Below are 26,914 nucleotides of genomic sequence, written 5' to 3'. Positions count from 1 at the left end.
AGTGTTTGAATCCCTAAAATGGATTTGGGGTGGGTGCAGTCCAAAATTAAAGTTTATTTGGAAGCCTGTCAAATTACGTTAATAGTCCGTGAGTTTAGACCATACGGTATCTAACCTCACTATCGGCAGGTGCAGCAGCCTTACAGCCAGTGCAATTTTGGCGTTTTTCTCTTCAAGTACATTAAATTATTATGTGCCTCTGCCCCTCTACAGACTGAAAAAACGCTGTGCACTTAGAAATGTATTCCTTCTCGTTTTTTAAATTTGAAAATTATTCATTACGTTTTTAATGCAAATGTAGTTTAGGCTGTTTACACTCGAGTGGTAGTTTTATAATGGCCAAGAAATAGAGAGCTAACACCTGCTTCTCTTAGAGATCAGTTATGTGAACAAGTCCGAATAATTCTTAATTATAGCTGACTTTGCTAACTCAGCTCTGCGGCTTTGGCACTTTTTTCAGTTTTATGTATTTGTGAGAAAAGTCCCTTTTTGAGTAAAGGTCCAGAAGAACAGGGTTAGAGAAAACCACGCCTCCGTGAGTGTCACGTTTCCCACTGTATCCCAGTCACTTGAGACCTGTAGGTTTCACCAGTGCCTTAGTTCCACGCTACACTTACACGCCTCTCTGCTTCACTGCTGTCCTTTTCCACAGTATTATCTACTATTTTGTGTTCTTTGGGACCCCTTTTTTTAATCAAATGTGCCTTTGATTATGTTGACTGAGGTCCAGTTCCTTTCACAAGAATGAAGGCAGCAAACGAAGATAGCGTTTCTTTTACTTTAATGCAAGACACTTTTCAGAACCAACCTACCCACCACATTCCAGCTCCTCCTGTCGTTCACCTTTTTAAACTATTGTGTTCCATCTCAGAACAGAGGTTGGTGACATGACAACATTCTGTATGACATAAGCCCATTTCAAATAAGAAAATACCACACACCTCCCTCTCATACAATTAAAACAAATGACAAATAATACAAAATAGAAACAAGTTGCATTTACCCAATAAACATAAACTGACTAAAATGTACCTATAATCAGAATACAGTTTTACATACAAACCCTACTATTCTCTAATATAGTCTTGCAAATATCTGGGTGTCTTTACAATTCTCTGACTCTTTCTTATCTCGTCACTTTTACCACCACCATCACTGCCCTTATTATCTGCCTCTTTCTCCCTCTTACCACTACCACTACCACTCTATTCAAATTCCATATTCTCGAGTCTGAAGTTTCGACAGTATTTCTACATATTTTCACTATTTTGATTGGATCAAAAATGTACCATCTTGACTACTTCCTGGTTTTCTGATCCTTACCCAATCACCAACTTGCACTTTGGTGACTTTCACTCTTCTTCTGTCATCAAACCATGTTTTCATCTTCTTTAACTTTTTCAACTCTTTCACTCTCCAATCTTCTTTACGCTCCTTGCTTTCACAACATTTCTCATTTACCCAAGCTGGGGACATCACTTTGTTTGGCCTTATCCCTCAATAACTCAAAAGGACCTTTTCCAGTTACAGCGTGAGGAGTCAAACAATACTTTTGAATTTGAATGGTGACCTTAAGAACTCTATTAAATCGTTCAACCATCCTGTTGGCCTCTGGGAGATACAGTGCACTTTTCTTGTGTTTTACACTCTATTTCATTAACATTTCTTCTATTTCCTTAGAGATGAGATTAACTCCATTGTTCGTCAGAAGTGTTCCTGGAACCCTTTCACATCCAATCAGATATTTCAAGAAGGCTATTCCGTGTCTAGTTTAAATTCCATGAGTGAACATAACTTCTGGCCACCTTAAATACATGTCAAGTAGTACTAGGCCATACATTGTCCCTCAATAGAATGAATGGGACCCAAAATATTCAAATCTACTTCATCCCACGGGGAATCAGGCAGTTTTCTCAACACCATGGGTTAGGTCCTTGATTTGAGTCCTTTTTCACTCAGCATACATTGTACACAATCCCTTACACATCATTCCACCTGAACATCAATACATGGCCACCAATATATCATTCTTAACCATTCCTTAGTTTTCAACATCCCAGAATATCCCTCATCTGCCATCTTAATCAGATCTCTCTGCATAATGTCCGGTGGAACTAATCGTGTTTCTCTAAAGAGTAAACCCTGATTCTCAACCCGTTCATCACTTACTTCCCAGTATTTCCTACTCTCCCCCTTAATGTTACCTTTCTTACTCTCACCAGCCTCTAATCAGGTGAACGCCTCTTTCAACACATTGTCTGTTTCAGTTGATGCCTGCCACTGTTCCTCTGAGAACATGGATATCCTTCTGTCACACAAACAAGCATGTCCTCTTTTTCTACTTCCTCTTCATCTCTGTCTGTGACCAATCTAGACATCGAATTATCTACCACATTCCTTGCCCTCGGAATGTATCTCACTTCAAACCTGAACTCTTGGAGTGCCACCACCCACTTACTGATCCTGCTCGAAACCGAATAATTTCCTTTCATATGAAAAATCCCTCTCAAGGGCTAGTGATCTGTTTTTACAACAAAATCTCAAACCCGGAGAAACATTCTCATCTTCCTTATTCCCCAATAAATGCCTAACACCTCTCCCTTAATCCTCATCTCAGCTCCTTTCAGACTTCATGAAGCAAATATTATTGTTCTTTCTCCTTCATCTGCACCTTGTATCATCAAGGCTCCCAAAGTATGGATTTTTTGCTAGGGTCAAAACTCTTTAGATTGGGACCCTTCTCCAATCTTAGTTTTATCCTTTCAAACTCCTCTTAACACTTCTCATTCCACATAAATTCTGTGCCCCTCCTAAAACATTCTCTCGTTCTCTCGCTCCTCATAACAAAACTTACTGTAATACTCCTCCATTCGGAGAAAGTTTCGCAAATCTTCCTTGTTGGTAGGTGATGCCAGGTTTCTGATAGCTTCGACTAGACTAGCTTCAGGTCTAAGACCTTCCACTGTGATCTCATGTCCCAAATACTCAATGTGAGATTGTTTAAACCTACGCTTTTCTTCTTTGAGCATGAGATTCACCTTTTCCAACCTACTCAAGACCTCCATCACTAGTTTGTCATGTTCCTAAACATCTGCACCACAAATTGAGACATCCTCCTGATAAATCTTAATTCCTTCTACTCTCTTTATGACTTTCTTCATTGCTCTCGGGGAAACGGATGCCACTGCCACTAGCGCAAACGGCATCCATTTGTATCTATACGTACCAAATGGTGTAACACGCTGTTCGGTCCTTTGATTCCTCATCTAATCCAACCTGGTGGTACGCAGATTTCAAATCAATCAATGAAAATAGGTTAGCTCCACCTAACTGTGTCAACATGTCAGTTATTTTGGGAATGGAATACTTATCTAATGGCACAATTGTTTTTTTAGTTCCCTCAAATCTATGCAGAGCCTCAAATCACCATTACTTTCTCTTGCAATCACTACCACTAAACACTCAGTTTCCTCTACACTTCAATCACACCATCCTTCTCTAGCATGACCAACTCTTTTTCTATATCATCTCTGACACTGATACATTTCTCACTTTTCCCTGTACAAGTTGTGCTCCTTTCATCAACCTGATCTTATGCACATACCTGTTTTAAACACCCTGGTTCTTTCCTAAACACACATTCTTTTATCATCTCCTGCTTGAATTTTTCACAATCTTGCTCATTATCCACCTCCTTTATCTGGAAACAACTCCATCAGTATTATAGAAAGGTCACTATTAGGCTCAAGATTCGCTCCTAAATCCCTCTGATGAAACCAACTAAGTACGCTGTTACCCTGAGATGATACATACATTTTTCCTGATGCCAACCTCCCTTTGTATTCAATCAGTCCTCAAAGAATCCTTCCAAATGTATTGGCTCCCCCCGAAGGCATATGGTTTAATGTCCGGTTTCTGTAGCTTAACATTCCTCTGTAGTTTCTCAATATAAAATGTCAAGATATCAAGGTCACATTTGCCACTGAATCAAACAACACATGTGTAAATTCATCATCCACTTGAATTTTATCAACCGGGCACTTCCTTTTTTCTTCATCTACTTGTAGCACTATCTGCCACAATCTGTTTCCTTCTCACTTTCTTCTTGCCTCACATCAGTTTCTTTAACATCACCCATCACCTTTTTTTTCCTTTGTACTCTTTGACAATGACCTTTTCTCCCACAGTTTCTGCACATTGCATATTGCTTATATTGGTGGACATTCTTTATAAAAACCAAAGTGATTTCTATGTACACATCTGAAACATGTTTTTTCACTGCAGGTTTTCCCTCCAGCACCTTGTACTTCCCAATATTTCACTTACTATCTTTTTTTGGATTACTTTATTTCTTTACATTACATTACAATATTCACCTCCTGTTCTGATAACTTTTTAATCACATCCACACCCTTCATCAAAAGACAGATCATCTCTTCACCTCAATTCATCCTGCACTTTATCCATATTGCAACCAAGCATAAACCCATCCCTTGTTCTTTCTTCTGTGGTTACTGAAAATGTACATGATGCCAACTTCCTTAACTCCATGACATAATCATCCACAGATTCCCCACTCTTTTGCACTCTGCAACCGAAATGGTACCTTTTCAGGATGGTACTAACCTTCAGCAAATAATAAATGTCCAATTCTCTAATGCACAACTCGTATTCATTCAAGTTGACAGCATCATTATCAGGAACATCAGTGAGATGATCAAACACCTCTAATCCCAAGCAATGCAATAATAGAGCTGTCTTACGTTCTGAGCTCAAAGGTATCACAAACTCTTGCATACCTTTCAAATACTTTTTTTCAATGTACTCCATGTAATATTAGGCACTCCTGGAGAGGACAAAAAGAATGGGGAAGTTGTAACGTTTTACATTTCTGATAAATATTTTGTAACTGCAATAACTACCACTCACCAATGTTTAAAAAATTGCCTTTCACAACAAGCATTAACTTGAAGAAATCCTGCTAAGTTCTTAACACTAAAATTATTTACAACTATTTCACTTATCGGTGTCCCAGTCACTGTGTGTTCCTCTTGACAGACACAATCTCTCAATTAAATAGTGTGCCCATCACCGGGTAAGGTTGTGCCTGTCACCGCAGGCTTCAAAAGGCATTTATTTACAGTTAGGCCTGTTCAGTGTGCTTGTCACTGATAGTTACAAGATGTATTTAATTGCATTCAGGCACTTTTGGTGTGCCTTTCACAGTAGATTGTAAACTGCATTTGCACACCATCAGGCACACTTGGTGTGCCTGACTGCACTTCCAAATGCTCAGTTGTGGAAAATCAGGCCCCTTAGGTGTGCCTCTCACCACAGTCTCTGCCCTCGTAGTTGTGAGAATAAAACTTCCTTTCACAATGTCGTAAAGTGCCTGTTTCTCAGTGGTACAGTTCCCAACAGGTCAAGATGGCCAAATGACGTTACACACATAGCGTCTGTTTCTATAAGAAATATCGCTTGTCACCATAGTGTCAGGATGCGTCCGGACTCAGCGCATGTCAGGATTCAGCATTCAAAGACTACTCACTTCCCCATTAAGCATGATGCAGACATGAGGCACGGTGCGTCTAACTTCACCAGATTAGTGAGCCAGGGTGTTTGCATCACAGAGTACTAGTGCGATATAGACACGCAGCACAATGCCTCTCACTTCCCCATTATTGGCACAATGTGAGTGAGTGCAGGTTTGTCTCAAAGAATGCCAGCGCGAGGTGGGTGCTTGCGGATGTCTTGTTTGTGTTTGAAAACGCAGCGCGAGGAGAGCACACTCCAATGTCCATACTTACAATTGTTAGCGCGTTTGACCTTAATAAGTAAACTTACAAGGGGACGCAAATAGGTCGATGAACATTTTGACTCGCAATTAAGATGTTCCCACCATAACGACAGCACTTGTAGATCAATGGTCAATAATTAATCAATAACATCAATGATAATCAACAGCATTAGTGATCAATGGAGTCAGTAATTCACACACCATGACTTGACAGTCATGAATAACCACAAATTTAGAAGTTGAAATATTTATTTCCCCCTATATTAACAATGCTAATGTCATAAAGATAATCTCAAATCAAATAATACACATACAGAAACATCACTCGCTGTCCAAAGCAGCAAGAGAAATGTAATCTAATCAAAGCTGGAGCCACTTCACATTCTTAAGTTACATTACAGTTTGATTAACAAGAACCTTGCACAAACGATATTACATACATTTATGCAGCAAGGAAAGGACATCAAACATTATCCCCTCTAGCAGACTTTCATTAGTTAGGATCCCTTAACTAACACCAGATTCGCATCAGCATGTTGGGCTTCACGCAAACCAATTTAGTAAACACAAATTTGGAAAACATCTAACTATGGCTCTATCAAAATATTGCTGTTGGTATCTAGAAAGATAAAGCAAACAGTCTTAAGAAACACATCAGTAATAATACACCTCTCCTCAAGTGGATCGGCAAGCCAAGATAGTCTTTGTCATCAGGACATCAGTTCGGTCAGCAAGGTACCAGGATTTAGCATCAAAGTTCAGAAAACGCAAAGTCTTTAAGCATTAAAGTTAAGCACATCTATTGTCAAGACGCTCAAGAAGAAAACGACCTTTCGGCCAGAAAGAAAATGGGCAAATAGGCTAGGCGAAAGACAGATGCACAATGGCAGCTTCTTCTCAGTGTAGTCTGGTTAAGTTAGATTTCCTAAAACTACTTCCGAAGTCCCTATTGGTGAAGGGATCTCATGTTCACACTCTGTCCAATAAAACTAAAACATTAAATCTATACTTTCTACTAGTACTCGGTTCACATGTCTCTAATTGGCTCCTCTTATAATGTCCTCATCATCAGGCTCATCAGGTAACAATATTGTTGCAGCTTATACTCCAGACAGTGTCTCCATTGTTCTCCTCCTGAGAAAGTCAGTCTTACACACATATTGTTACATTTAGCAAGAACTGAATCTTCTAGCAATCGGTTTTCATGAGAAAATACTTTTAGCTATAAGCGCATGGGCAATACAGTGGAAAATCACAATTTAATTCTTTGAACAGCCATTTATTAATCGATTTAGAAATACAGCTTGACATGAGGCTGTGCAACTAGGCCAAGACCTCCGCTAAGTTAAGGCCTACATTTATTAAAGCGAATACATAATGCATAACTCTTAATATGACTTGTGACTACATTAATCAAACATAAGCTCCATATTTCATGTTAATAAGCCATTAATAAGTATACTTCGTGAACATTGGCGGCCACTCACGTGGCGCGTTTTTCAAATGCGTGCATTATTTTTCTGTAGATTACATTTTCTACTCAAATCCATTGCTCAGAATACATGAATATTCATTAATATTTTTATTAAAACGCCTGCTGTAGCACAATTCAAGTGCCAGTCTTACTTTGAAACCTATTTTTTCTTCTTCAATACAGTTCTCTGTAGTTTATACAAGTGACAGCTGGTTCATAAAAATCCTTACCTCAGTGTTAGGATTGTCCCGGTCCAATTACCATATCCAGATATTATGTAGTCCCCTCTATTTTATCTCATTGTCAGTGTAATACTAAGGTCCAGTTCCTTTCACTAGAAAGAAGGCAGCAGACAAAGATAGCGTTTCTTTTACTTTAATGCAAGACATATCTTTCCAGAACCATCCCAGCCACCACCTTCCAGCTGCTCCTGTTGTGCGCCTTTTCATCGCAGAACAGCTTGGATACAGGTGACAGGTTAACGTTCTGTGTGACACAATTCCATTCCAAAAAAGAGAATACCACAGGTTACCTTCATTCTGCATACTATGCCCATGCAGATTCAGTGTAGCAATGCTTTTCTCTGAGAGTAGTTAAGACATTTTCACAGGTGGAACTTAGCCGGATAACCTGTTACTTCACAACTGGTCATGAATTCAAGCTTAACCGATAGCTTAAGGCTCTGAGATAGCATTTTAAAGATAATTATAATTAATACAAACCCTAATCAACACAAGGTTCACAGCCTTTCTTCTCTGGCCATGTCCATTCTGTTTGTGGCCATGTTTATGACCATTTTGAATGTAGTTGCAAGGCGTCCATCCAAGTACCCCTCTCTGGAATTTAACCTTTACACTGTGACATGCTTTACCATTGGGTAACCAACACACAGTCAAGCCAGGTTAACTTATGGCCATGTTTTTGCACTGAGCGCAAGGACCCCCAGATACTGAGAGTAGATACAAAGGTGCTTTGCAATTTAGAGTAAGCAATCTTCTCTGGTACACATCATAGCACTTTTGTCACTTGACTCAGTGCATATTCTTGTGGAGTTATCTTCTTTTTGGCATCCTCGGTTTTGTTGGGCAAATTCTGGTTGGCAGGGATGCTTACAGTGCATTTTACATTGCAGTTACGGATGTTTGTCATCTTGGGAAACTGAATAAACCCACAATCCAGAGCCCTACCAATCCTTCCAAAATAATTTTGTGTACTGACAGAACTATTTAAATGTCCATGTGTGCCCTTTTAATTAACTCCTTACTCCTTATCACGGTTTTGTTGTAAAGTGCTGTCTAGTGCCCGTCAAGACCAGATCAGTGCTTCATAAAGACCACTCATGGTAGCATCAGGTTCAAGACGAGCTTCATCACGTATGATGCAATCCTTGCAGGTTACTATCCATATCTGGCTCCAGAACAAGACCCCATGGTGGGTTAAGTAAGACCTGCAGTCTTACCACCAGACTAGGGGACCATGTTGTGTTCTGAGAGCATGGAATGCCATTCCAGCGAAAATTCAGAGTTTTCTCCTTCCTGGAAAATAATTCAAGAACCTCTCTTAAAGATGCACTTTATCACTACCCTACTATTGTGGTAGAATACTCCCACCACCACCCATAATCTATTCCCGCTTGTCCATTTTGCTTACTCCTCTCCCACTCCCCTTCCTCCCTCTGTTTTCTTCACCCCACAGTAACAGAACAGGCACCTTCGGCCTTGATTCCACCTGTACCAGCCAGTACCTCCTCTGCTTTGCATCCTCCCTTATGATTTACAGCACTCCATTTCATAGTAACTAGGATCGAATTGTTTAACTCACATATACCTACGTAATAAATAAATTAGTGGATGAAGCAACCTACATTAAATAGGACCTCGTTCCAAGGGTATAGTTAAACCTAAAATGCAATAAAATACTAACATTGACAAGTCCTTGCAGAGGCCCGTACACATTTATAAAAAATAAAAATAAAATTAAAAAAAGAGTTCAGAGGTTAAACATGGAACTCTGCTAGGCAATGACTTCCCCAGCGTGGACTACTACTTAACACCACTTTGTACCACCAAACCTCAGTTTCTAATTTTCCTGAAGAAAGATCTCAGAACAAATCTTATTTCTTTTATCCATTTAACTGGAATTTAGGATTTTTAAATTCACTATTGATGTGAAGCCAAATAGATAGCCCCCTTGATTTTAAAGTTACAGCAGAATGCCTTAAAGGCATGTTATGGTCCTCTGGGTTCAAATGGCACTCTGACACCTCTGCTAGGAGATCTGGTCTACGAGACCTTATGTCAGTTCCCAACTACCCTGTGCATTGAGGCTATATGATGGTCCTCTGCAGACCTTGTCTCAGTGTTCTTTAACTATACCATACGCACATATGCAGAATGACCACTTGCACAAGTTTGGAGAACTCTTTCACATTTGCAGAGGTTAGTAGATTGAACACTATCCCACAAGTGGGGTGAATGTATTCACATTCTGGTGGTTGACCACTACCACCCCTAGACACACCCTAAGTGACCTTGACCTTGTACGTTCACACATACATGGTCAGGCCCATATAAGTTGGTCGAACGCTGTAAGGCACTGGCAGAACAAACCCTGTTACACACAGGCGTTGACAACCGCGCCACAAGCAACATGGTGAATTATGTCACAGAGGCCAAGTTACTGTTCTCCCTCATATTGTTGAGTGTCTATCACTGGCCACTACATTAACCTGTGCAAAGCAGGGTGGAACAATACAGAACAGGGCAGCATTTTGCCACTTTATGCTGGCAAACATGATGTGACATGTTTATGTGAATGCATATTTGAAACTCATTTTAAAAAATGGAGGATAATGTTATTATTGTATAATTTATAGCATCAATTTATAGCATCAGCATCAGTTCATTACTAAATGATATCTGTATGCTATTTGCAGTACTATAAAAAGGGTTGGTGTAGTGCCAGAGACTTTTTGACATGAAACAGAACAATGTTAGTTCGGAAGTGCTCTATCAAATCCATTCTGCGTGCTACAAGTCGAAGGAGGCTGTGATGATCAACAATGTAAAATGCGACTGAAAGATCGAGAAATGAGTGTGCAGTGGTGACCATCATTCATTATAGGATATGTGTCAAAGTATCTTTGAAGGTGGCTGTCTGCCTAATTAGTAATCTTCGTGAAGATGATTGCTTTGACATGTTTGTTATTAACTTACCTTGGCTTTACCTTGTCAAGGTAAGTTAACACGTTTGAAATTTGTTAGGGTCCGGAGATGACTCTTTCAAAATGGGGTTGATGTGGCCCATTTGTATGGTCCTGGGAAATATACTTGGTAAGGATGATTTCATTATAGATATACATAGGAATGATATATATGTCTGGTAGGAATAAATGTGCATTTTGCTACTTGTGGTACACTTGTGGCTAGAATATATGCCAAATCCTAGACTTCTAATTGGTGAACCTCTAATGTTTATTTTGTATTTCTTAGTGTACGAAACAGATGAACAACTGGCTGCATTGCAGCTTCTAATTTATCTTCTACCTCCTTGTAACTGCGACACCCTTCACAGGCTCTTACTGTTCCTGTCCACAGTTGCTAGACATGCAGAGGACACCATAGACAAGGATGGTCAGGAGGTAGGTTGATAACCATTTACATTTTGTTCTGTTCTTCCAGTGGGTGAAAAAGTTTTGGATCAAAAAATATGTAATGTCAAGGTTGCATAGTCACAGTTAAATTGTGTTTTTCATCAGCATCTTAAAAGACCACTATAAGAGACTGTTAGTGATGTGAAACCTCCATTAGGGTAATGGGTATGCCATCCTGATTTTGTATAGTGATTGTCAATACATTATTATAATAAATAGGAGCCAGCAATCTCTGAATAAAAGCCAGTCTCTAATTTTCTTATTGGAGTCCAATTGTGACGTCTTTAGTCACCTGTACTTAGAAAATGACCTGCCTACAGCTGTAATAACTTTACAGGTCATGTATGATGTCATGATGACTGTGGCTAAAGCTAGGCCACAGACCATTATTGCAGCTGCATTGAAAATAATTAATTCTTCTGACCTACTTTTCTAAAAGCAACACCGACCAGCAAAACGGAGATTTTTATGTTAACATGTCTTTTTTTGCGCACTGAGATTTATTACAGGAAATCTATAATCCCTTGTTACATTTCTACACATTCTGATCAACAGCATTGTTTTAATCTGAATTACCTTAAACTGATGAGTATCTCTTTGCAACACGTTACTTCAAATTACTAAATGGTTTGTTTAATTTCACACTACAGATTGACGCTTAATCCTTCAACCATACTATCTTTTTCAAGACACCAAGGATGTAGCATTTTTTGAATGGTAATGTTGTGACCATGTATCATAAGGAATAAAATGCCCGATCTTGTACATTAAAAGGATATTGAATGTCACCATGACTTTGTAAAAGAACTCCGCCTTTGGCCTCGTTCATCTATGAGGCCATTGCAATCCTTGGTGACTTAAAACATCCTTATGTGCTATGGTGGGTATTTTATCTCATATTTAAAATTAACCTGTGCCTGCGGTTAACAACACAACTTGTAATGTTTCTTTACAAAGCATTGATCATTTAATATCTACATTTTATATATATGGGATTCTGTCCATGCCAAGGATTTTTTTTTTCATGCTGTGCATTAGTGCAAAGTAGAATATTACATATGGACAGTACTTCGTATGCACAATGGAGCCTACAAAAAAAATAAATACATAAATGACTTTGGTTACAGCTTAGCAATACTGGAGAAACTCTGGAAGGGGAACAAAACACATTCCCTTTATTTTTATAAGCCTCATTCCTCAGCACGAGTGCTGCCATGACTAACATTGGTAAAGCCATTAGATCAGCTTTTTATGTGCTGCTGCATGCAGTGGTAGCCAATCAGAGCAAGATACACTAGTGAGAGCCAGAAGAGAGGACACACAGGGCTATAGTTGTAAAGTAATCACTCATGCAGTTAAATGTAAGCACTGAATTGACGGAAAGTTATACCTATGCAGCCATTCAGATTAGGTGCAAGTTGAATACTCCATTTGACTGAGCCAAGACATGATAGTCTCAAGCCCTTGGCTGAAAGAGGCTGGGTGAAGAAAGCCGGTGGTTGAAATGGGTGGCTCCTAAGACCACACTGTGTGTATTGTTAATGTAGTGTCTTGTGAGTTATCGATGAAGGGACCCACCCTTTTGGTTTCTGATGGACTTTGTAGAACTGTGGCGTGAGTGGTAAGACGTGGTGTTTCATGTTTGGAATGTTGTGTTTGCACTTGCACTTACACACAGAAGAATAAATACTTCTAAGACCAAGCTATGTGTGTGGTATTCATTTAAGAGTACCCAGGCTGGGGTGGATGTTACAACTGGTGATGAGATAGAGACATACGTAACCTGAAGAACCAACAGTGCTCTTCCAGAGAGTTTGTCATTGTCCAGCAAACTGCTTGTGTGTGCCACATGTGCCTAATCAAAGTGAAGATTGATGTTTGGCGTATGTGGAGTCAAAGCGCCACTCCAGCCAGTGACCAGTTTTCAAAGAAGACAAAGGCCCTACAGAGAAATGTGTTTATCATGGAGCGGGAGCCTGCTGGTGAGGCAGTGAAAGAGGTACAGCATCACAGTGCAACACAGAGCTTTAAGATGTATGGAACAAAGGCTAAAGGCAGCAATCACCAGATACAGAGAAGCATGAGAGGTGGCGCAGCTGAGTGCAAAGAAGTGCTAAAAGTAGTTATAGCCTGAAACAAAGAAACGCTGAAGACCATGAAAACCAGGTACATAACATACAATGCAAAGAGGCGAGAAGGATGAAGAACCCATGCAAGAAGCAAAGCCGCTGCTCACTGCTTAAAACAAAGACAGCGCTTCACAGCCAGAGTGTGGACACGCTGGCCCTGGTGGTAGTGCACTGCTAGTACATGATGAAGGTGCCAGTACAAGTCGCAGCAGATGTTAAAGAAGCGACCTCCTCACTCAACAGTAGAAAGCTTCACAAATTATGCTGCCGCATTCTTAAAACACCCACCTCCTTTTGATACCGCCAAAAAGCAAAATATTGGCTACAGATGGACTGCCTGGATAGAAACATTTGATGATTTAATCAATGCTCTGGAAGAAACAGACAACAAAAGATTGTCAAATACCTCAAGAATCTTGCCGGTGAAGGCGAAAAAGAAGCAATAAAAAAAAATACCACATGCTGATGAAGCATTATCGTCAAATCAAAGAAGCCCTAAATCTTAAATTCAATCCAGTGCCGAATCTCAATTAGTAAAGATATATTTTCAGTCAGGAAACACAAAGAACTGGTGAAACAATTGACAAATTTGTTGAGAGACTTGATACGCTCATCAAACATTGTACATTCAAAAAGTTATAGATGGTTGTTTGTTAGATTTATTCAGCTGAATGCTGAGAGAGATAATCAGTCTGGAGTTTAGTACTCATGGCTGCTAAAACTGAGGAACGTGCAGATCGACAACTGTTGACATGGAGGCTGGAGTGGCCCATGGTGAGTCAGTCATGCACATGATGTAAGCAAAAACACAAGGCGGAATGACACAGGGTGATGTCTCCAAAGACAGAGAAAATGTGCTTCAGATGTGGATTTTAATTTTCGCATGATGGTAAATGTACCACCATTGGACAAATATGCAAGGGCTGCAGGAAAGAGAACAATTCTGTAACCGTTTGCAAGGTGAAGGAAAAACTAAGTTCATCATGCCCATAATGGACACTCGAACTTTCCAGTAGAGATGTTTTACACGCCCCCACAAGCCAAGTGGCAACATCAGCTGAGGCAAATCAACACTAAACGAAGTCAATTGTCATCTAAATCTTCATCCAAGAGTTCTTCAGTTTTAGTGTCCAGGGACAGCGAGGGAGATGGATGTGCGGTGTCTGTTTACTTCAGAAAAATGTACGCCTATTGGACTTGCCACATGCGAAGAAAAATACGGGTAAAAAAAGAATCAACAAGAAAAATCACAAAAAGTAATTCAAACATAGTCCGAAAATGACACTAAAGATAAACAGTGCCTCTGTGTGTTTTATTATTGACTGGTGCTACGATCAACAGTGTGCCTGAAGTGAAATACAGTGAGCTATCTCCATTGCCCCGTCTCACACTGTCAAAGACCACAGTGTATTCATGGGCTGCATCAATGCCATTAAAGAGTCAAGGTTCATTTGTAGCAACCCTGAAACCCAATAAGACAAAGGTACAAGCACCCATTCACGTACTTAAGGGTACTGCGTCAAGTGCCTATTTACTCAGTTCAAATTCTGCTGCTGAAATAGGGCTCATATCTGTGAAGTACAACATGAACACTCATCACAAAATAGTAAGTCAAATCCCTTCATTTTTCATTGGTTGGGAAAGCTTAAGGCCATGAAAGTGAAACTGAATATCAATAAGGGTGTTCATCCTGTTGCTCAGACATAGAGGAATTGCATCTCATTTACAAGAAGCTGTTGAGAAAGACCTTGAAACATTACTTAACGCATAATATCACTGAGTGATTTACTGGTCCAACTCATTGGTTTTGCCCATGGTCCACATCTTTGTCCACGACATTATCACACAGTAAAATGGTGCCAAAGTATTCTCTTGCTTTGATCTGAACAAAGGGTATCATCAATTGGAACTTTAAGAACATTGCGGGTACATTATTACCCTTTCTACTCACATTGGTTTATTCAGATATAAAAGATTATGTTTCGGTGTATCACAGCTGCAGAACTTTTTCAAAATATGATGCAACATATAATACAGCCTGTCACAAATGCTTTCAACTACAATGATGACATATTAGTCTTTTAAGCCATACAAAAATAATTTGATGACGCCCTTACACAAGTTTGTCGACTACTTGATGAGGCAGGTTTAACCTTGAATGCAGAGAAGTTTGAGTTCCACAAAACAAAACTCAGATTCTTTGGCTATGATGATGTGGGTATGACACCGGATCCAGCTAAAGTACATGCCTTGACAGCCACCAATCCCCCACAAGATGTTATCATATTAAGTTCATTCCTTGGCATGGCCAGTTACTATTCTTGATGCTTACGTGACTTTGGCACAGTAAGTGCTCCCTTAAGAGAGTTCACAAAAATAAATGTTCCATTTTACTGGTCACATGAATGCTAGAAAAGCCTTAAGAAAATTAAACATGCAATTGAGAACACAACTGAAATGACCAACTTTGAGCTGAAGCTACATACAGCGTTTTTTTGTTGACGCAAGCCTGGTCAGATTGAGAGTGATCCTTGCCCAACACAATGGACACCCCATTGCTTGAAGGCATATTGCGGTATATGCAAGCAAACTTTTGTCACAAACTGAAAGTGTCTATTCACAACCTGGAAAAAAAAAGTTTAGCTGTTGTGTGGGCTTGTGAACATTTCCACATATTCGTATATTGAAAACCTTTCACTGTTGTAACTGATCATCAAGCATTGCTCACCATCTTTGGCAATACAAAAGCTAAGATTCCTCCCAGAATTGGGGGTTGTGACAACAGGAATATGAGTACACCATTGTGCATTGACCAATGAAAGATCAAAGCCTGCTGAATACTTTTCATGAGTGCCTGTACAGTCTCATGGTACTCCTTCCAAAGCAAATAAAGCCTGCATTAACTTTGTCTCAAAGTCAAGCACCCCTGCCGCTATTTCTTTGGAACAAATTATTACTGCAATGAGCAAAGACAGTGACATGTTGATATTGAAGGGCATTGTTGCACATCATTCCTGGAAACAACATACTTGATCTCCCACATGTAAAAGCAAATATCAGGAGTTCAAGAATGTAAAAGATGAACTTCCCATTCCTCAAAAAGGTGTTGTCTAATGAGGTTCAAGAATTGTCATACCAGAGAGTCTGCGACAACAAGTAATTGAAGTAGCCCATGTAGGACAATGCGGAACTGTTGCCACCAAACGAGCTCTTCAAGACCATCTTTGGTTTCTTCCTCTTAATGAGAGAGTTGAAAAAAAAATTGAAGGCCTGTCATTTGTGCAATTGCTTATCTTCCAAAATCACTCAACATCCATGGAACATGTCAGATTTACCAAAACACATATGGGAAAGAATTGCTGTTGATTTCCTTGGTCCTCTTGATAATGGACATCGCCTGATTGTGAATATGGGTGAATACTCCAAATTTCCATTAGTAGAAGATCTCTTGTCTGTTACTCGAGAAAAAGTAATTGAGAGATTAGATTGCATTTTTCCTTCAATCCTAAAGTCGGCCAGTGGTCCGCCTTTCAGCAGTTGAGAATTCCCAGACTTTCTTCCTCACCTCAGTGTGAAGCATTGGAAAATCACACCTTTTTGTCCACCAGCATATGCTGTTGAATGCGTATGAGCACACATAAAAAGACTGTTCAGCATGCTAAGTTGGAGAAGTTTAACCTGAAGACAGCTCTCCATGCTCCTCTTCAAGCTTATCAGTCGACTCCTCATTCAATGACATGAGAAAGTCCTGCCACATTGATGTTTTGGATAGCCATGACGACAAAGTTACCACAATAGTCCAACAGGAAATCTACAACAGATGGTGAACTTAGTCAAAAAGACTTGGGCCATAAACAGAAGATGAAAGTATATGCTGACAAACATCAGTGTACCAAGAACTTTACTTACAATAAAGGAGATTGAGTATTGGTGCGACAACAGAGAAAACGTAAATTCTGATCCTACCTTTGATGCTGAACCCTTTGAAGTGGTGATTAGCAAAGAACACATGGTGACTGCTCACGATCCTGGAAGATCCATTGTGCGAGATTCTTCGCACTTCAGACATGTTCCTCATCATTCCCCAGTTCCTAATGCCAGGGGTGAGACTGGTTCGATTGAGACTGCAAAGCGCCCTCTGACTGAACCTGGCTGTACATCACCAGCATCAGTCATGGACGCTCTTTCTTTTCCCAGTCTCAGAGGACACGATCTGGCCGCTTAGTCCGAGCTCCAAGATGACTTGTAGAGGAAACTTTATATCTAGATAGATAGATAGATATATATGTTCACTGAAAAAAAACAAGGTTTACAGGGACGTTATAGTTAGGCTCAGATTTCACTTGTACAAAACCATTGAAATTCAGCAGTTATATTTACCTGAGCTAACTATAACTTACGATCCCGCAATGCACTGCGTATGACCACCCATATTTCATCACTCATGACATGATCAGTGACATCATTGATGACATCATCCAGTGAGTGTGTTTCGTAAAGGTTTCTGAGAGCTAAAGATATATTCTGAGCTACTGTAACTATTTTTGTACTACTAATGAGTTATACTGTTTCTAATATATGTCATGTGAGTGGTACTGTGACTGTATCAGTGTGGGAGTGGGTGCCTGAGGGTCTTTATGGGTGAATAAGTAGTTGTGTGACAAGCTGTATGGTTGAGTAACTGTGTGAGTGGCTGTATGTGTGGGTCAGTGTGTGAGTGTCTGAATTAGTGAGTGATGTCTGTGAGTGGCTCTATGGGTGGATGTGTGTGTGTGTGTGTGTGAATGGCTCTATGGCTGAGTGACTCAGTAAATGGATGTATGGGTACGTGAGTGACTGTTTGGGTGTATGAGTAAGTGAGATGGTGTGTGAGTGGCTGTCTTTCACAGTAAGTATTTGTGTGAGTGGCTGTATAGATGAGTGAGTGGGCGTGAGTGATTGTATTGATGTCTGTATGGGTATGTAACTGGTTTTGTAAATGAGTGAATGGATGTATGAGTGGTTGAATGGGTGAGTGAGTAGCTCAGTTAGCTGTATGGGTAATGAGTGGCTGTATGGGTGAGTGAGTGGCTGTGTGGGTGCTTGAGTGGGTGTGTGTGAGTCTGTGAGTGAGAACATCATACCTTAGATAACATTTTATTAATGAAAATTATATATGAAAAATATGTTCAGATCAGGGGCGGAGTAGTATATGTTGCATTTATAGATTTTTCAACGGCTTTTGACCAGGTTGATCGGAAGATCTTATGTAAGAAATTATATGAGTTAGGTGTCCTGCCAAACCTGTTACGTTTTTCATAGCTCTGCACTCTTCGATCTGGTGCAAAGTTCTCTTGGGTGTAGAGCAGGGCTTGTCTTCAGAATTCCCTACAAAAAATGGATTGAAGCAAGGTTGTCTGTTGCTTTTCTCCTTACATATCTATGACGTAACTAGTATGCTAGTGAATGCTGATGGCTTCGCACCCAAAATTGGAAATGCGTTTGCAATTATTAGGCGCCACTTCCTTCATATACTAACTGCCTACCAAACAAAGATTATGGCTACCCTCCTGTATGCTGTAGAATGTATAGAGATCTCTAAATGGGATTTCCTTGATAAGAAAGAAGGGCAGATTCTAAGATGTGAGGTTTCTTGTAACAACCAGACATCAGTGGCAGCCTGAAGGCTCGACTTTGGTTTTAAGAATGCCTTTGCACAGGGCCTCGCGGCGGTGGTCCGGGAGGACTCCCTGGTACACAGTATGGAATCAACCCTAAGAAATTTAGCATTCATAGAAATTTTTAGCATACTAGGAGAAAAGTCTACATTTTTTTAGAAACTATAATCTTGCAGTGCAATTGCTTGAGCTTGATTCTGAATCTATTCTATGGTGCCGCCCACTATTTTTAAAAAGACCCTGAAAGAGGCAAGATGGTGTAAAGATTTTTCTTTGGATTTTGAGTCCTGTCATTTGAAGAGGAGACTCGTTGCATTAACCAAATCAGTGATCTTTAAACATCCCCAACCATACTTAGCTTGGAATCTCCATCATGGGGTGAGGCGCTTTTACATCCTGTTGAGATTAGATAGAACACCACTTAGAGACCTATCCTCCAAATGGGATGGATCCTCTAGCACCTGGGACCTTTGTCAATTGGGGGTGCAGAATCTTAAACATGTATTATTTGTCTGGCCCGCATTAGCTACATTGCGGAGAAAAAGGCTGAAACCCCTCTATTTGAATTTTAATATTCACTCTGCCCGAGAGGCATTGGAATCATTGTGCAATCCACCTAATGAATTCTTCTGTTTTAGGATTTTTAAGTGTTTTAGGACATTTTAAAACTTATATTGGGTATTCCATGCATTGGTGGTTGTAAGATTAATTAATTTAAGCAAACTTCTTTTGCACTGTGAAGGTACTTAATATGAATCCTACTGTAAAATAAGAGGGGTTCCTACAGCGTAGTAGACTAAGATAATGTGTTTGAACTTTGGCTGATGGGCAGAGGTTAGTTGTTTTTCACTCTGCAGATTATCTGTTACCATGGATCTTAAATATGTGTGTTGTCTTTGCTTTTTTATTGAGGGAAATAGTATTAAGCGTTGGGGAAAGTAATAAGATCGGCTCTTCTTAGGATACCATTACCTTGCACTATATGATGCGATTTATAGGAAGTACATTGTGAAATGAGTTTATGGGGTTATGTTTTATTATTATTTTATATAGCAGCTAATGCTTCTGGTTTGTTTATATTTTTACATTGAAAATATTGTCCGAGATTGACTATGTAATATATGCTCGGTGGGAAGTATTGTGAATGTATTATATTTTATAAATAATTAAAGTTTTTATTCAGCCTTTTAGAGGATTTTTTTCTCTATTGTCAAATGATATTCTATGTTTTAGTTAGGCATGTGGATCTTCTAGGAGTTCCGATTAATAAAATAAATGAATTGAATTGAGTCTGTGAGTGGCTGCATGGATCTGTGAGTGGGTGTGTGAGGGGCTTTATGGGTGTGTGAGTAGCTGTATAGGTCTGTGAGTGGCTGTATGTGTGCGTGTGTGTCAGGAGATGTATGGGTTTGTTAGTGGGTGTGTGAGTGGGTGTATAAGAGGTTGTATGGGGTAAGTAGTGTGTGTTTCTTTGGATGATGGCATCAGTGATATCATCAATGCTGTCATCAGTGATATCACTGACCATGTCATGAGTGATGTAATATGTGAGGTCATAAACAGTGAATTACAGGGGCGTAAGTTATAGTTAGCTCAGGTAAGAATAATTGCTGAATTTCAATGGTGTTGCACGAGTGAAATCTGAACCTAACTATAACGTCCCTGTAAGATTTGTTTTTTCAGTGAATTTCTAAGTTTTTTTTTTTTTTATTCTGTTTTCTAACTATAGTGGCCCTGTAACCCTTGGTTTTTTTTTTTTTCAGTGAATTTATATGTTTTTTAAAATTCTGTTTCCTAACTATAACGTCCCCGTAAACTTTGGTGTTTTCAGTTAATTTCAATTTTTAAAATTGTATTTCCTAACTGTAACCTGTGACCTTTTGAGAGTGGGTGTGTGAATGGCTGTATAGGTAGGTGCGTGGGTGTGTGAGTGGCTGTATGGGTCTCTGAGTGGCTGTGTGAGTGGGTTTGTGGGTGTGACAGCTGTATGTGTCTGTGAGCGAATGGGTGCGTACATGGCTGTGTAAGTGGGTGCAGAAGTACTTGGGTGGATCTGTGAGTGGGTGCGTGAGTATCTGGATGGATCAGTCAGTGGGTGTGCAAGTCTGAGTGGCTCTGTGAAGTGGGTGCATGAGTGTCTAAGTGGGTCTGTTAGTGGTTGTGTGAGTAGGTCTGTAAGTGGGTCTCAGTGTGTCTGCGTGAGTGCATGACTGAGTGGGTCTGTGAGTCTCTAAGTGGCTCTGTGAGTAGGTGCATCACTGTCTGATTGTGCCTGTGAGAGGATGTGTCAGGAGCCTTGTGAGTGATTTGGCCACAAAGCAACCTCACCTGCCCTTGTATCCAACGAGAGACTACAGTTTTGCACAAAATCTACCCAAGTGGAATTCCTACTGCCTCCTTAAGTAAATGTCCAGTACATATTCTACACTACAGCTGCGTAATGGAGCAAAAGGAAATGTCACCAGTGACCTTGTGTGCATTTTGGCAATATGATTGTTCCAGGTGTATCTATGTCCAGAAATATGCAATAACACAAATCCTCGTCTAGAGGTGCCAAAGAGACTACAAAGACGTAAATCTCCATTCAACTAGGGTCTTCCTGGTATGTCTGTGACATAAGTGGTTCTTTGTGTTGTGGAGATGTCCTCATATTCCTTGGATTTAAGAACGTGCCACCAAAACTGGTGGGAAACACACTGGGGGCCATTGGTAGCCCAGCTTTCATTGAATAGGGGAGAAGGGCTTCACGGCCCCCGCCAGGCTGATTTGTGGCCCCTGGGACCCCATCCTTTGCGGCTCAGCCATCTCACCTGGTTACCCAGTGTGCACCCAGTGTGCATGATAGGGACCGCGGTGGGAGCCTCACGCCCCCACAGTCCCAGCCAGCCCCCTGCCTCCTGCAGGAGCGGACATTGCTATTGCACACAGGGAGTTGCTGGAAATGCAGCTCCCTGTGTACAAGAGCAATCTTTTCATGCGGGCAGGGAATGAGATGAAACCTCTGCTTCCAGCAGACGTGAGCACTTTGACAGCTCCCGCCCTCTGGAACCGGAGTGTTTGCATTTGCTTGGCGGGAGCTGTCAATGTTCCTGCAAGCAAAGCAAACAGCTATAGCAGGAGCCGACCCCAATAAAAATTCAACTTTCTGCCAAATTTGGTGTTATTCAGTTTAGCAGTTCGGGCTATAGTTGTGTTCAAAGCCCCTATGGGAATTAACATGGGAAAACACTTTTTTTGCCCCCCACCCCCTTTTTCCCGGCCTCCGCATGACGGATCGCCCCAAAACTTAACATGCAAAACAAGAATCACCGGTACACTTTTTTTTTCAAAAACTTGTAGATTTGTCAAACGGTGCTAAAGATCTAGTCAAGTAAAAAATGCTTTTCCTATTGAAACAGGGTCCTAACTATAACTACCTACTGGCGACTGCTAATAGTGTGTGTTTGTGTGTGTGTGTGTGTGTGTGTGTATATATATTCACTTTAAAAACAAAGATCACTGGGAGGTTATGGTTAGGTTCATATTTTAAACGTACAAAACCATAGAAACTAGAACTCGTGCCCTAAGATAACTATAACTCACACCCCCGCCAAGCACATTTTTTTAATCAAACATTTTACTGCAAATGTTACATTGATATTATCAATGATGTCATCAAAGATGTCATAAGTGCTGTAATTTGTTGGTTAATTAGCAGTGCATGGCGAGGGCACAGGTTATAGTTACTTGAGGTCACTCTAACTATAACTGGTGAATTTCTGTGGTTTTGTGTGTTTAAAATGTGAGAATAACTATTACCTCCCTGTAACCTTTGTTTTTTTTAAGTGAATTACTGTTTTTTTTATTTTTTTTATTCCATTTCCTAACTATAACATCCCTATAACCTTTGTTTTAGTTTTTTAGTGAATTTCTATGTTTATTTTTTTTTTAAACGTACAGTAGTTTTAACTACTCTATGTTAATCCAACCACCACCTTGCACAGCCTTTGGCCACAGAGGTTAACTGCCTGTAAGCACCTAACCGTGCACGTCCTTCACCCATGCGCAGGGGAGGTTGCCCGCAAGTCCTGGCCTGTAGCCAGACCGTGTGGCCAACACCCCATAATAACCCAAATCCATGCTGTGCACAGCTCGCACACCAAGCAAGGCGGGAGTTAGCCACAGCTTCTCTAGGTGTGAGAATAGGTGTGAGAGGGTGTGTCTGGGGGTAAGAATGGCTGTCCTATTGTCTGTGTGGGTGTGAGAGTGCGTACATTAATGTTTTAGTGGGTGCGTCAGTGTGTGTGCGCGTTTGTGAGTGGCTGCAAGAGGGTGTCAGTGGGTCTGTGAGTGGGTGCGTAAGTGTCTAAATGGGTGTGTGAGTGGGAGAAATTGATTGAAAGAGAGACAGATAAAGTGAGAGAGTTTTTTAAGCTTTAATCTCTCTTATACTTGGAATGAGATATTTTTGTTAGATTTAACAAAACAATTTATTTAATATTTTTGTAAGTATTTTTTTTTTTTATTAAAAAATAAAAAAGGAAAATGAGTCCAGCTGGACTCGAACCCCCGTAGCTCAGTGTGAAGGTCTGCGATGCGACCTTCACACTAAACTATGGGAGGGATTCTTTTTTTTTATTTTTTTTTTTTAAGTTCTTTGTGGGCTATGTGGGGCCAAGAGGGAGCCCTAAGGGCTCCCCGGTGGTCCGTACTTTAAAACAAACAAAAAAAAAACATTTTTTTTTTTTTTTTTAATGTATTTATTAAAAAGCACTTACGGGATACCTGGCTGGGGAAGCCTTAAGGCTTCCCTCACAGTGCCATTGCAACAGCAGGCACGGAGCTTCTTTGACAGCAGCTCCCTTCTTGCTAAAGCATTTCATCTCTGTTCCCTGCACGTGTGCAAGAGACAGAGATGAAACTTCAAATTTTTACAGCGGGACCTGCTTTTAATCAATCAATCAATCAATCAATCATAGTATTTATAAAGCACGCTATGTACCCGTTAGGGTTTCGAGGCGCTGAGGTGGGGTGGGGGGTGGAGAGGCTGTTTAGCGGTCGAAGAGCCAGGTCTTGAGGAGCCTTCTGAATGTGAGGAGGTCCTGGGTCTGGCGTAGCGGAGTGGGGAGAGAGTTCCAGGTTTTGGCGGCGAGGAAAGAGAAGGATCTGCCGCCGGAGGTCTTGCGCTGGATTCGGGGTACGATGGCTAGGGCGAGGTTGGCGGATCGGAGTTGGCGTGTTGGGGTGTAGAAGTTGAGTCTGGTGTTGAGGTAGGAGGGTCCGGTGTTGTGAAGCGCCTTGTGAGCGTGGGTAAGGAGTTTAAAAGTGATCCTCTTGTCTACTGGGAGCCAGTGGAGTTCCCTCAGGTGTGGGGAGATGTGGCATCGGCGGGGTATGTCGAGGATCAGTCGGGCGGAGGCATTTTGGATCCGTTGGAGTCGTTTGATGTCTTTGGTAGGGATGCCTGTGTAGAGTGCGTTGCCGTAGTCAAGTCTGCTGCTGACGAGGGCCTGGGTCACCGTCTTTCTGGTTTCTGTTGGAATCCACTTGAAGATTCTGCGGAGCATACGAAGGGTGTTGAAGCAGGAGGAGGAGACGGCGCTGACCTGTTTGGACATGGTGAGGGCGGAGTCCAGGATGAAGCCGAGGTTTCTTGCGTGGTTGGCAGGGGTGGGCGGGGGACCAAGGGCGGAGGGCCACCAAGAGTCGTTCCAAGCCGAGGGAGTGCGCCCGAGGATGAGGACTTCCGTCTTGTCGGAGTTGAGCTTCAGGCGGCTGATGTTCATCCAGTTGGCGATGGATTTAAGTCCCTCGTGGAGGTTGGTTTTGGCGGTGAGCGGGTCATTGGTCAGGGAGAGGACGAGCTGGGTGTCGTCGGCGTAGGAGATGATGTTGAGATGATGTTGAGATGATGTTGGCGGGCCAGTTTGGCGAGGGGGGCCATGTAGACGTTGAACAACGTAGGGCTGAGGGAGGATCCTTGGGGGACGCCGCAGATGAGGTTGGAGGCTTTGGAGCGGAACGGGGGGAGGCGGACTCTCTGAGTTCTGTCGGAGAGGAAGGATGAGATCCTAAGGTCCCACTGTCAAAACCCAAAGTGGTTGCTGTGGCTTGGCTGCAGCACTTCACACATTTACCCCGCGGGTGGTGGTCCGTGTGGTGGGTGGGGGCAACGCAGACCCCCCTATCCAATTAGTGTTGCCCTAGGGGTGGTGGTCCATGGGATGGCGGGGGCCCTCGCTCCCTGCATTAATTACAAGATCGCACCAAGGAGTTTGTGGTTCCCATGGCAGCGGGATGGGGCCAGGAAGCCCCCTCCCACATACTACAAGATCCCTTGGGGGGGTGGCGCTCCCCCCCATACCTACAAATAAGCCTTGGGCAGGTGGTGGTACCCGGGGCATAGGAAGGGGGCCAGGAACCCCCTGCCCTGCTCCCCCCCCCCTTTTTTCTTTTTTTTTTTTTAAAGCCCCTGGGACTTGGCCCACCCAGGGGCATTTTTTGATTTTGTGACCAGAGTCGCGGATCTACTGCGTCTCTGTAAAATCCCCCTAAAAAAATGCTTTTTAGCCTTGAGGGTGTCCCTTTGGGACCCCACCACCATTGCTAAGGGGTCACAGTGTTCATATCCTGGCCCCTCGTGTTATTTTCTTTTACTTTTTTGGGGGGACTCGGCTGAAGCCGAGTCCCAAGATGACTGCCAACACTGCAACACCGTCTGTTGTTGAAATTTTATCAGCCAATCAGATCTCAGCATGAGATTGTTAGGGGGTCGTGAATCCTCTGCGTCCCTAGATATACAAATTTGTTTTTCCCTTATTTTTCTCAGACACTACTAAACGGAATTACACCAAAACAAAAAAAAACACTCTTTCTGGACCAGGGCGTACCTTTTTGCCAAATTTGGTGTAATTCCATCCAGTAGTTTTTGCGCTATCGCTGTTCAAAATCCCTATGGAAAATTTTAGCGGGAAAACGTGTTTGGGACCCCCCCTTTTTATCTCAGCCTCCCCTGGGCGGATCTCCCTGAAACTTTCCAGCCAGCTGCTGACAGGCAGGCATATTTTTTTTAGAGTTTCGTGAAGATTTGTCAAAGGGCGCCAAAGATGTAGACAAGTTAAAAAAAAAAAAAAAACTATTTTTATTTAGAAAGTAGAACGTAACCATAACTACTTAGTGTTGACCGCCACTATGTTTTTTATATATATAAAATTGTGTTTTTTATTTAATAAGAGGGAAGATATAGTGTCCTGTGAGTTGCAGTGATGGGACCCTTTTGGTTCCTGATGGACTGTAGAACTGTGATGTAAGTGGGAAGGTGTGGTGAATAGATTTCATGTTTAGAATGTTGTGTTTGCTTTTGCCCGCAGAAGAATAAAGAGGTGTAAGACCAAGGGCCATGTGGTGATGTGCTCATTTAGGAGTACCCAGGCTGAGGAGGACTCTGGGATTATCAATAGATCTGTTTGGCCGCTGTATTGTCAAAATGCAGAGCTTGTACTACATTTGATGTTAAATAGCTCATTTTCCAGTTCAGCAGCCTTTAGTAAGAAAGAAAGGTCAGATTCTAAAGGAGCCAGGAGTTGAATGAAGCTGCTAGCAAATTAGGCAGAACTATTGATACAAAAAGATCTGATTAAAAAAAAAAGATAAGCTGAAGTCTAACAGAATATTTAATAAAAAGATAAAAAACGTTTAATCTGGAACTGAAAGGTATTAAATTCCGCGGATTGAAGATACAGTGAGATGGGAACAGAGATAGGAGGGACTAATAGAGATGCGTAGGCGTCTTAATGGGCTGCAAAATACCTGCCCTCTAAATGTAAAGTTTCCATTCAAAACTTAGCGGAGGGGTGGGCTCATCACTGTGTTGGTAGATTGCGTGGATGAAATATTCGTTTTTATCCGGATTGGCCGACATTCAAACCGAACGGACTGTGTCTCTGCTGCTTTTCAAAGGCTGCACGCAATACTGCGGTAATTCCGCACTTTAGGATTACCGCACCCTGCAGTTTCAGGTGTTTTGGGTGTGATAGTAGCAAAACGGAATACCCACAACATTTGTTTAAAAAAATGTTTGAAGAAAATTACATGTCCCGGTACTTCCACTCAATTCATTCTTCGAAATATTTTCATCACAAATACGAATTGTGTTGCGTTACTGTCCGTGTCCTCAGTTGGTTAGAGGGCAGCTTTTTTTGCTTCATTAAGCACGTGGCAGTACCT

General features: G+C 41.3%; 1 protein-coding gene across 3 annotated transcripts in view; it reads left to right on the top strand.

The window, feature by feature from the left end:
- The window catches only part of ARHGAP6 (Rho GTPase activating protein 6), an 866,594-nt gene that overhangs the window by 694,459 nt on the left and 145,221 nt on the right, over positions 1 to 26,914 (top strand). For all 3 annotated transcript variants that reach the window (XM_069204992.1, XM_069204993.1, XM_069204994.1), the window contains exon 8: positions 10,763 to 10,911. In XM_069204992.1, the coding sequence (XP_069061093.1) occupies positions 10,763 to 10,911 (149 nt within the window). The remainder of the gene's footprint in view (positions 1 to 10,762; positions 10,912 to 26,914) is intronic.

The sequence above is a fragment of the Pleurodeles waltl genome, chromosome 8 (genome assembly GCF_031143425.1).
Source record: "Pleurodeles waltl isolate 20211129_DDA chromosome 8, aPleWal1.hap1.20221129, whole genome shotgun sequence".
NCBI lineage: Eukaryota > Metazoa > Chordata > Amphibia > Caudata > Salamandridae > Pleurodeles > Pleurodeles waltl.
This window is presented reverse-complemented; position numbering and strand designations above follow the sequence as displayed.